This window comes from Dama dama, chromosome 5 (genome assembly GCF_033118175.1).
Source record: "Dama dama isolate Ldn47 chromosome 5, ASM3311817v1, whole genome shotgun sequence".
NCBI lineage: Eukaryota > Metazoa > Chordata > Mammalia > Artiodactyla > Cervidae > Dama > Dama dama.
In genome coordinates this window covers 34,800,373-34,813,468 of record NC_083685.1, presented here as the reverse complement: position 1 = coordinate 34,813,468, position 13,096 = coordinate 34,800,373, and the positions used below count along the sequence as shown (strand labels likewise).

General features: G+C 34.6%; 1 protein-coding gene across 1 annotated transcript in view; it reads left to right on the top strand.

Annotated features, from left to right (window-relative positions):
• The window catches only part of FSTL5 (follistatin like 5), an 864,841-nt gene that overhangs the window by 795,058 nt on the left and 56,687 nt on the right, over positions 1-13,096 (top strand). The window contains exons 14-15 of the mRNA XM_061140881.1: positions 1,259-1,366; positions 5,641-5,765. Of these exons, the coding sequence (XP_060996864.1) occupies positions 1,259-1,366; positions 5,641-5,765 (233 nt within the window). The remainder of the gene's footprint in view (positions 1-1,258; positions 1,367-5,640; positions 5,766-13,096) is intronic.

Genomic DNA, 13,096 nt, shown 5'->3' with positions numbered 1-13,096 from the left:
ATTATTGTTTACTTTTAGCCCATTGAGAAGAGGATTACATTATGAACTAACTTGGGAAATTCTCTAAGGTCATTCAATAGAGGTCTGGGGGGAAAAAAAAATGCTTTCAATATTGGATAAGGGTTGTTTTATTGAATACAATTTGTTTTATGTATTATATTAGAAAATATGTAACTATTATAGGAAATTACTGCAATGGGGTGTTAGCTTATAATATCAATAGCTTGGAATTAAGGTGAGTGCAATAACTTCCAGGCAGCAATTTATGTTTTGGAAGTTTTGTTTTCCGTAAATGCTAGGTAAAAATATTAGCAGAAAAATGCATTTATTGTCTCAAGTATAGTACAAAAAGCCACTTCTTTTTTTTTCTGTACTTTTAGATTTCTCATTAAAGAAACTAAATTAGGTAATTTGTCATTATAGTTGCAACTATATATTAGATTGTTGGTATTTTAGCATTATTAATGGTCAAATCCCATAACTAGCATTGGGATAGAAAAATCTAATAGTATAAATATAGTTCTTACCTGTACTCAACAACTGATTAAAATGCACATATTAATCATTTATACCTTAAGTTCCTAAATAGCTTCTCTGTTAAACACAATTTGCATACATAATGAATGAATATAAGACTATATAAAATCATGTAAAAATATACTCATGTAAGGAATCATATTTCCAAATTAATCAAAATAGGATTTAGAAAATTAATTGGCAACATGCATTCTTAAACTTTTAATTTTATATTGGAGTATAGCCAATTAGAAGTGCTCTAATAGCTTCAGATGGACTGCAAAGGGACTCAGTCATACATATACATCTATCCATTCTCCCCCAAACTCCCCTCCCATCAAAACTGCCACATAACATTGAGCAGTTTCCTGGACTGTGTTGTAGGACTTTGTTTTTCATCCATTTAAAATACAGCTGTGTGTAGGTTTGATCCTAAACTCCCTAACTATCCCTACCTTCCATGCAACCATAAATTCATTCTCTAAGTCTGTGAGTCTGTTTCTGTTTTGTAAATAAATTCATTTGTACCATTTCTTTTTAGAATCTGTATATAAGGGATGTCATGTGATATTTCTCCTCTGTCTGACTTAACTTCACTCAGTATGACAATCTCTAGGTGCATCTATGAGCAACATACGTTTATTAATACTACATCTAAGCTCATGAATTTTTATATTATTTCTGGCCAAGTTTTAAACTCATATTTTGGTCTGAAAACTTTTTCAACCCCTATCTGTTACAGGCAGTGAGCACAGACCCTGTTCCAGTTAAATTACACTATGATAAATCTCATGACCAGGTCTGGGTGCTCAGCTGGGGTACAATGGAAAAGACTTCTCCAACACTGCAGGTAAGTCCCTTTCAGTGTATCTGAGAAAGTGATGATCTTTAAGACTTTCAGTATCTAATTGGGCATTTAACCATTTAACAATGATGTTCTTTCATCTAGATCTTCACAGAAAAGGGGAAAAAATGTTGATACACAAATACATTTTTGGTTAGGAAATATTTTGATTTAGATGTTCCAAACATTAGATTTATATGCCAAAGGAATAACCTATAATGACAAAACTGAAGCCACTGCGGGGTGGTGGAGTGGGGGATGGGGGTGGTGATTATGATGAATTGTTTGGCAATTTCCAACTTCCCTCGAATTTTCTTGTTTTCATCTCTTTAGAAAGGGATCTGGGGAGTGTAGCTTGTGAAGTAGAGCCTGGAAGAGTTCGACAAAGTCTCAAAGCAGGTCTTCAGTTTTCTCCAAACACACAGGATGTTACTATCTGAGTGCTGGTTCATTTCTAACTGAGGAATACTTACTGTCATTTTTGTGGAATTTGTTTATGATTTGAAATTGACAGATATATATATATATACATATATATATACACATTTTGGCAATGACTTTTGTAGAGGTGTTAAGAATCATCCCACACACTATCTAACCATCTAAAAATGGGTTATTTTCCCCTGAATGTCTAGTAAAAATATGCTAATAAGATTTAGTAAATTTTTAAAATATTTGCTGGGTAGAAGTGAAAGGTTAGTCTCACATCTAAAAATATAAAATAAAATATAGTATTTGAGAATTACTCTTAAAATATGACATACAATAAAATTTACTTACATGAAGAGTGTGTGTATGTGTGTGTATTTATGTATGTATAAGACAGATAGATGATATATAAATAGGTAACAGATAAGTTGGTAATAGATAAACAGATATATAGATATACTGACAGGAAAGACAGGGTCTCTGAATCAGAGAACAGACTGTCTCTTCCCCATGGAACCTGTTAGCATTTATTCTGCAGCCCCTACCCCTGTGGGGTAATGCGGAGAGAGTTTAGAGTTACCCTGAATAACCAGCACAGTTCTACTGACTCAATCATGAGTCTCTAAGTTATTTTAGGTGGCTAGCACCTCAGTCCACCATCTCATGTGAGAAATAGAGATTGTTACTCTGAAATATATACAAATCTTCTCCTGGAGTGGAGGAGTATGTCAGTATCCTGGCAATGTAGTAATTGGCTCAGAGGAATTAAGTCCCTAAATCTCTCAGGAGCAATACTCCATCTCCAGCTTCCAAAGGCATTTTTGCTATGCCATCATCTTTTAACCAAACTTTTTTGCTCAGAAAGACATGACTCAGCAGAAATGTCAAAATATGTATGGATAATTGTCTCCCAATAGGATTATCAGGAAATGTCTTCCAAAATAATGGGGTTTAAGATTTATTTGAAAAAGAGAACTGATTTTCCTTTGGAAAAATTGAATTGAAACCGAAAACCATGGTCAAGCTCTCAGTTTTGCTAGCATCCCTGTGCCATGATGGTGAAAGAGACTCACATCTAGAGACTATTAGGGTATGAGGCTAGGAAGTAATGCTTAGCTCTAATGTTTTGTATCTTATAATGTTACCCTCTTAAATTTGAACATGCACAACATTTTATGAAGGATCTGAAAGCCCTTCTCTATTGTTTTCACATTGAAAATATAACTAAATCTGTATGTCTTTGTCTGGTCTGAAAGCAACATTTATTATGTATTATTTTATGTGATATTTATAATTAATTAATATAAACCCATAAACTGTCTTAATTTTAAGTATTTTAGACAATAATTTTCCATCTACTGTTCTAAAGATAAAGTCTCAAAGATTTATCATAATTACCTTTTTTTCTTTTTAATGGGCATTTATATCTTATGAAAACAAGAAATTCCATAATATTCTAAAACTCATGTGTCAGTCATCTGCAGTTTTACGACATAAATGCAGTGTCTGTACTACAAATACACAACAACTGGACAAGAAAATATCTCCAGTGAACAACTTGGAATAAAGTCCTTGCATTCTTCTATTGGCCAGGACATAGGCCCAGTCAGATGAGACGACAGTGGGAAGGGGCGTCTGTTTACTGCACCATCACACACAGGGAGGCAGGCAGCAGGACAAGACGGGATCGGGATGGGGAATACGTGTAAATCTATGGCTGATTCATATCAATGTATGACAAAACCCACTGAAATGTTGTGAAGTAATTAGCCTCCAACTAATAAAAAAATTAAAAAAAAAAAAAAAGAAATGAGCCGGGACTTTTGCAAGGTTGCACCTGTTGATCAAAGCACATCCCAGATCAGCCTGTGTCCTTACAGTCAGTAGACTCAGTCACAAACCTGGCAATTCACCACTTCCTGCTCAATTCCAGGAGCGAGAAGGGCCTTGACCCATCAGGGGAAAAAGTCCGGACTGAAGGGAACTGGGGGTGTGGCTTTGCATATTTTACAATCTAAGACAACAACAAGTGCAGAAGAGAGGTTCAGTTAATCGGCCTTCAGGAGTGTGAATGATGTGGGATGCCATACACACATTATAGTGTTGTTTGAGTATTAATTTCCATGATGCCTCTAAACTACTTAGAACACATATTAACATATAGCAAACTCTCAGTATTATTATTGCTATCGTCAGTCAGTACTATTATTAATTTCAAATGCATGTACATGCATACTGAGAAATATGTACCTCTGTACAACCTAATGGGAAAAATTTTGGAGAGTTCCTTTGTTATAACCCTGTTGAGTTTTATTACTGCCTTGTAGACATTATTATAAGTGGCTGAAATCCAGTGAGGACTTTCTCACTGATACTCATTAATAAGATAATCATGAATAAAATAGGTACAATGCCTTTAAAGTTTAATCACGTACATTGGTTCTCTCTTCCTGGGCACATGGCAGGGGAGAGGCATATTTTTGGTTGGGTGGAGCCATATGATTAGTTCTGGCAAAATAAGTCTTCCATGAATGGAAATATTCATGGTAGTTGACTGTTCTTTCTTCATGGAAAACAGAATAAAAATACTAAAAGCAATAGATATCCTGCCAAAGACCACTGGGAAAGTAACAGGTATAAAACGAAATGCTTATTTTTAAAAAATAAAGAAGTAAAGATTTGTTTCTGTTCTGTTTTTGTTTTTGATTGTAACATGACTGAACCTATCTTGACTGTTTTAATAATTAATCTATTTTCTTGAACTTGGCTATTTCCAATGGAACTCAATGAAAGTATACTCATTGCAATGAAGAAAACGTAACCTTTCAGGGAAAAGAACTAAAAATAAAAAAGCTATTTACTTCTGTCTTAAAAACCAAAGGAAGACTCTCAGTTTTGGGGGAGGAAAGTCTATTAGGCAGTCAGTAGTTTGGGATGTTTAATTTGGTAACCACACGTAGAAAGGGTTTAAAAGAAGCAAAATAAAGGCGAGACAGTACATTAAAAGGCTCATACAGAACAATGGCTGTGAGGCAGAGACAATAGGACAAACGTAGAGGTATGAGAAATCAGAAGGAAAAACAAAGAATTTGGTGCAAAATGGGATAAAAGAGCTTAAATGTAGTGATCTTTTCTTTAAAGAATTATGAAAGTTTTAAAATCAATTAATGGTGAATATTTGAAAAAAATCTCTTTGATTAAACTTGCTTAAATCTAATATTTTCAATTTATTAGAGGAAAAAAATAAAATGTAATGTAACCTAAGACTTCTAACAGCAAAAATATTTCAAGTGATATATTTTGGAGTTTTCTGTCCTATGTTTCCAACTCTGTTCTATAGGAGGGGAGTTTTTTACGTATCATTTACTCCTCAATAAAGCTATGAAGGAAGGAAGGAAAAGGGAGGAACAAAGAAAAAGAAACAAATTTAATAATTTGCATCATATGTATGCTTGTTTTTATATTTCTTATAAAAGCAGTAACATTTTTATAATATAGAAGTTATCAATATGCAAATTTATTTTATATTTTAAGCAGAAGTTGTTCAAGAAAAAAATGTTTTCCATTTTTTCCTTTTTAGAAACAGAAGTTTTTACATTGAAATAAGCAAACAGAATTCCAATTTGCTTAATAAGGTGTAGTCGCTCAGTCGTGTCCGACTCTTTGCGACCCCATGGACACCAGGTTCCTCCGTCCATGGGATTTTCTAGGCAAACGTACTGGAGTGGGTTGCCATTTCCTATTAATTTTTAAAATAAAGAGTCTACACAAACAAATGACAAAGATTTATTTCATCTCTGTTCCTATTAAGGATATGCTTGGTCGAGATCTAAACACAATGTTCTGTTTAGGTGATAACCCTGGCCAGTGGGAATGTACCACACCACACCATCCACACCCAGCCTGTGGGAAAGCAGTTTGACAGGGTGGACGATTTCTTCATTCCCACCACCACACTCCTCATCACCCACATACGGTGAGTGATCGGATAAGCATCAACTTTTAGATTTCTCTCTAATTTTGATAGAAAGTCATGGGGAAGCACCGAAAGAAAAACTCTGTTATACAACAAATACATACATAATTGCACTTTGATTAACTTTGTTTCATCTGCTTGATGAACTTTTTCTTATCAACATTAGTGATGAATTTTCTGTCTTCTAGTCCCTCTTATGTATAGTGGAGAAGTGAATTTACAAAGGTATGGTTGCATTTTTAAATCAGTTTTACATTTAATACTTTTGCAAATTGTCTTTAAGTTCTTCTGATTAGGTTTCTGCAAGATGCTAAAATTTGAGCTTGGTTAAGTTCATCTCAGAGAAGAGAACCACTCAGCAAAATCCATTCAAATTATTATAATAACATTCTTGTATCATTTTGCCCATAAAGAAACAAATATAACATTGTATCAGGATGTATAGTAAGTTAAAATGAAATATTTAAGGTCTGCACTTTGAGAAAACATGTTTACTCATTCCCGTCTCTCTGTGTATTCACAAGAAGTAAAAAAGTAAATAGTTCTAATGACATCACTTTAGAGTTTCACAGAAATGGTTTAAATGTTTAAAGTGGGAGACTTTGGATATTTACAATTTCTAAAACTACATATTTTATTGATTTATTTAAAAAATACAAAGTATTGCTTAGCAATATTAGTGAATCTGAACCAAACTAATATTGTATTAACTTTTTCAAGGGGATTTGGTTGAGGGGAGACTGCATAACAAATTTTATATGGGCCATTATTGACCTTTATGTATATTTGCTCCCTTTGAATTAAAGTGAAAATTATCTTGTATAAAAGTTAGAGTTTAAGAATTCTGAAACCGTACAAAATTCAACTCGCAAAAATAAAAAGGGAAATTCATAAATAACAGTTGTGGCTCACAGTCAAGGTTTTATGTAGAAACTGTTCTTTGGGCGGCCAAGTGTATGTTTAAAAGAGTTTAATATATTTGTCAAGCAATTGTTTGTTATTTTCAGAATGCCTATTATGTGCTCAGCAATAAAGTGATTATAATGTGCTTCACATTTATTAACTGTTTTCATGGAAGATAAGTAGAACTCAATGAAAATTCAGCATATTTGAAAAGTATTTGCATAAAGAAATAATCTTTATGTCTGACTGCAAGCACTAGGAGAGTTCAGAAACTGAAGAAATCAGCATAGAAACTGAAAATGGTCCCACCTGCTGAGATACCTAAAAACATGTAATGTTTTCATCCTTATTTGATGAGGACAAAATTTTATTTAATTGACATTGAGTGTTATGTTTAATAAATATCCTTTTGCTATCTTCAAGTTGCTGATAAATTTTTACTAGTAAATCTTTTAATATGTAGCATTTACTTTTATTTATCTCATTATCCTCTTCCCTATTGTGTTTAATATACTGTTATCAACTTGGCTAATTTTTCTAAAGTGCACTATTAATACAATTATTTGAGTCAAAATTCCTATCTATAACACTACTATGGTTAATAGTATATCATTTGGGGTATTTTTTCCTTTATAGCAAGTAAGTTATAAAATAGCTACCAGAGTTAGGAAGTTAACTTTGTCTGGATGCAGTAAATACCATGTGTGATTCTGTGTTTGTATGTATAATTGATATGCTGTCAGAACATATCTTTTTAGGGTCAGAATTATGACTACATAGCTGAAGTCACAGCTAATAATTATTGGAAGATTATGCAAATAAGGTTAACACATGTAAAGCAAAATTTTTTGGTTATTTCTATATTTTATAAGAAACACTGAAAAGTATGCTTGAGGATATTTCTAAGTTCCTTTATTTATTTTATACATACATAGTCAAATACATAGATGTTTTGTCAATATTTGTAAGAATTCTAAATTAAATTATAGCAATTCTACCAGCATAGGCATGCATACTTAGTCGTTCAGTTGTGTACGACTCTTTGTGACCTCATGGACTGTAGCCCATCAGGCTCCTCTGTTCATGGGATTCTCCAGGCGAGAATACCCGAGTGGATAGCTGTCCCGTTCTTCAGGGGATCTTCCCAACCCAGGTCTCCTGCATTGCAGAAGCCACCTGCTCCTGAGTCACTACGAAGCTCCACCAGTATATAGAGTCCCATTTTAAGGAATGTGAATGATCATCATCATTCCTATTACATTTCACAGTAATTATCACTATTACTAAAGTGAAGAGGAAAAATTAGCATGTGTTTCCAAAAATAAACTGTTAAATATGTAAAGAATTTTTAACATAATGAGGATTTATTCCATATGAGGAGAACCTGAGGGATAAAGTCTTTTCTCCTAGCAATTCATGAAACATTTTATCCTACCCAAATGCGGCTTGTGTTATGAGATTGCTCTTTTTATGAATTGTATTTTTCAGTATTTTAGACTATTTTCTGACTATTGTATTTGGTGTAAATCCTAGGCCAGACAGAAGGTCTGACACATAATATGTATTTAGTTAATATTAGTTTTCTTCCTCTGACCCTTCATTGTTACCAAACCCAGGTCTGGTTGTTCACTACTCAAAATCCATTAAAGAAACCAGATTGGTGGAAAGGAAAGTGTGCTTTATCTTGGATGCTAGCAGGCAACCAGGGGAGAGGGGGGATGCCTGTCCAAAGACCAATTCCCTTGCTCAAACTTGACAATCAGGGCACAAGAGCTTTTATAGTCACAGGGAGGGGAATATAAGCAGAAACAGCACCATCAGTCATCTTGATAGTCATCTTGATATTGGTCATTGGTGGTCAAACCAGGGTCATTTTGATTGTTTTAAGTACAGTTAGTCTTTAGTTCCAGGGTCAGTTTGTTCCCATTTCTTTGAGGTCAGTTCTCGGAATCGTGGCAGCTCATGTCATGGCTACTACAGTCTGGTCATTATGTTGTTAACTTCTTCCATCTGGTGGGGGTTTCAGTATCTATAAGATAGCTCACAGATATGGCTCCAAATATTATCTATAGCCTTTGAGGAGGGCTTCCTGCATAGCTCAGTTGGTAAAGAATCTTCCTGCAATGCTGGAGACCTGGGTTCATTTCCTGGGTTGGGAAGATCCCCTGGAGAAGGAAATGGCAAACCACTCCAGTATTCTTGCCTGGAGAATCCCATGGACAAAGGAGCCTGGCAGGCTACAGTCCATAGCGTCACAATAGTTGGATATGATTTAGCACTGTCTGAAGAGGCATTAGAGGTCCTTGACTATGCTTAGTGGCTAAACTATTATTTTTCATTCTCCTTTGATGGTTTTCTTTGTTTCTGCTTTTCTCTCACTTCTCTGATTAAACTTATTCTTTGACTAAAGCTTTTCCACAGACAAAAGGCAGGCTGAGGACATGGGGGCAAGGACCATAGGGTCTTGATCTGTTTCATCATCACACTAATTTTTTTTTCTCTCAGATAGCTACTCTCTCATTTCAAATTATTTATATTTTCCATGTCTGAAAAGCTTCTGGACAAGTGTCAGGATTTTATGTCCATTGTCGAAACGTGAACTCTGTTCACCAGTGTTAAATAGAAATGTGGAAACAAAGATTTGGGTGAAGTAAAAAAAGGTTAGCTTTTATTGATTTGTCAGGCAAAGGAGGCCACAGTAGGCTAATGTCCTCACGACTGTGACCTGCCCTGGAGTGCGTAGTGAGGGGTTTTATAGTGTTCATGGACCAGGATGTGATCAGCTTGTGAATAATTCCCATATTAGTTGGTATCAATATGAAGTTTTAAGCATTGTCAACCTTCTGTTTTCAACCAATCTAGGGTCTATGTTTGGAGAAGGCATTGGCACCCCACTCCAGTACTCTTGCCTGGCAAATCCCATGGACGGAGGAGCCTGGTGGGCTGCAGTCCATGGGGTCGCTTTGAGTCAGACACGACTGAGTGACTTCACTTTCACTTTTCACTTTCATGCATTGGAGGAGGAAATGGCAACCCACTCCAGTGTTCTTGCCTGGAGAATCCCAGTGACAGGGGAGCCTGGTGGGCTGCTGTCTGTGGGGTCGCACAGAGTCGGACATGACTGAAGCGACTTAGCGGCAGCAACAGCAGCAGGGTCTATGTTCTTGCGATCAGCAGTTTTCATCTGCTGGAGTCCACTTCCAATAAAACCAACTTAGGAATGTGTGTCAGGACTTTATCTGTATCTTTCAAGAAACTGGGAGTTTGGTGATTCGGCCATGTGGCTAATTTATAGTCTAAATTGTTATGTTTCCTGGCCCAACAGCTATTCTTACTTTGTACATCTTCACATTTCCCCTTCTCTGCTGGTTCAGATGGTAAACAATCTGCCTGCAATGCAGGAGACCTGATTTGGGAAGATCTCCAGGAGAAGGGAATGGCTACCCACTCTATTTTTGCTTGGAGAATTCCATAGACAAAGGAGCCTAGTCGGCCCATCAATAGGGTCACAAAGAGTCTGACGTGACTGAGCAAGTAACACTAACTCTTGAGTCGGTGTTTAAGAGACACACGGACTTGTGCAAGATTTTTTGTCCTTAGTCCTTAAAAACTGGAAGGCACTTCATTCATGTTTCTCATAAGAATAGAAATAAAGAAGTTAGTGTTACACTTGTTCCTAAATCTGACCACATAGTACTGAGGGAGGATGGCATTTCTTATGCACCTGATTCTAAGCAGTTAACACAATATCTGACAGGTGATGGGCACAGCATCAAATACACAGGAATGGCTATGTGTGTGGAAGCAGTAAGTAGCTTTAAGAAGAACTTATGTCTCCTGACAGATCCCAGCCTGATTGTCCCAGCAACACCATTTCCCATTGGCTATTGTGAATTTAGCTTAATCCCTTTCTTTCTAGGAGCTGGGACAACATAATGTGTGAATATTATGTTGCCCATGATAGAAATGTCAGAACTACTCATCATCTATACTGTAGCAGGGGCTACCCTGTGATTAGCTACAGTTTAGCTAAAAGTTTTTGTTGTTTTCTCCTTTATTTTCATTTTTTTAGATCTATAATTCTCAGGCTTCTTTCATCTGTAAAGTAAATAAAAATCAAAGAACTTTAGAGAAAACTACTTCCTAAATCTACATTAAAAGATTGATACTTATAATCATGCAGTTTTAAAAAAAAAAGCTAATCAGTCTTCAAAATATTTGGAAAGTCATTCATTTTTTAAGACAATTTGAAGTTCTCAGCACTTTAAAAATTCTTCAGAGCCTGAAGTAGGTTTGTTTCCTAGTAGCCTGAGGAATTTTAATTTCAGGAGATTAATTTCCATTTTTATAAATGCCTGAGAATGAAATCTGGTACCACTCACTCATCCAGTTCCCTAGCTGAATTCCACCCCGTTCTGAGTGACATTGCCCAGGTCACATACTATTACTTCTATTCATATATTACTCTATAGCAGGAGAGCTTAGAAGAGGTTATTATTGAAAATACCTTCTTTGGGTTTCATTTATCCATTCTTTCTCTATAAAAATCAAAAGATGAACCTGTGCCTGGACTAAACCAGACATACAATACTACATACAGTTGATTGAAATCATAATGGTCTGTAAGGTGTTGTGTCTGGCTAATGAAACAAGCTTGCATTCTTGTCTCTTCCTTGAATGTGAGTGCTTATTCAGGAGATGGTGCAAAAAACTGTAGAGAAGCATGCAGCCATTCTATATGCCTTGTATCTATTAGCTCTATTTGTGAATATAGTTTTGTTGAACTAAAATTCCTGAAAGATGAGAGAGGGCGTGTTACACCCCTGCCTCCCCCAGTAAAGTAATCCCTAAGCTTCTGAAAGGGACTGATTAACACTTGTTGACTATAAGTTTTACTTTTTAAAGGTTATTAAAACTCCATAATAGATATTTGGTTAATCTATCTCCCAGATATTTAGAGAAAATATAAATTACTTGAAATTTAATTAATAAAACATGATTTTCTGATGTTTATTAAAATATATTGATTTCAATTATTCCACAATTATATGCCTTTTAGCTTTCAAGTAAGAATAAAATGGGTTTCCCTTGTAGCTCAGCTAGTAAAGAATCTGCCTGCAAGGTGGGAGACCAGGGTTCGATCCCTGGGTTGGGACAATCCCCTGGAGAAAGGAAAGACTACCCACTCGCGTTATCTGGCTTGGAGAATTCCCATGGACTGTATAGTCCATGGAGTCTCAGAGACAGACACGACTGAGCAACTTTTACTTACAAATAAAACATTTCATATCTCATGTTCTGTTACTTTTTGCAAAAATAGGTCCACTGAATATTCAACAAATGACATATTTTTCCCATTAATAATTCATTGTGCATTTCAGTGAACTGGCAATATATATTAAATAGACATTAATTTTTTTAGATTGGCAGTTAATAGAAAATTCTCCTTTAAAAACCTTAAATTTCAACAAGTCATTAACAAACCGTGAATCATAGTTCTAAAGTTGAAAAGATTATGTAGTTCTAAGAAGTGTATTTTGTAATGACCTTAAAAATATAAATTTCTTATATGAAGTATTTCAGTTTGAACTCAATACAAATGTCCAGATAGATAAAAAATTAAAAGAGACTATTACATATGAAAATGTGTGTGTAATTCTCAGAAGATTCAATTATGTCTATTTAATGTCATAAAAATTGAAATTATAATTCATTATCTTTTTAATCAAAAGTGCTCTACAAATGTAAAGCAAATGTTTTATTATTTTACTCATAATTTTTATTTAAAGGACTAAATTATATATATATATATATATATATATATATATATATATATATTTGAATTGTAATGATATGGTCATGGTCATATACTCTTAATTTTTTATGATATGGTCAATGCATGGGAATTTAATAACTTTTGTTATCAATTTTTTAATTAGCCAGAAATTAAAAAGTAAATTTAAAAATAAATGTATTTTTTATAAATTTTTTATAAATTTTTATAAATGTGTTATAATGGCTGGGTTACACATCAAATCTTAGAGAGAATGGATATTTACATAATTGAATGTGTTTTATTTGGAGGGCCATTCTGGAGACAGAAAAGTTTAAATGTCAGTTTCTTGTTGTAGTATATGTAATTATTGCAACTTTCTGTGCAAGTACTACTAGAATTTGTCTACAAGGAATAAAAACAGTAAGTTTGACAGTAATTTATCATGTATCATATTTTTAAAAATCTCTGAATGAAAACAGAGGGTAAAGAGAATGGCCATGATAGAAGGCAAAACTAATGAAGTGGCAGAGAGTCAGGCAATGAGTGAAGGAATATTTCCACTGGATCTCCTATGAAAAATCTTAGATAATTCTTCCAAAACTGATTTTTTTTTTTTTTTTTTGATAGTAGATGGGGGGTGAAAGTGAGAACT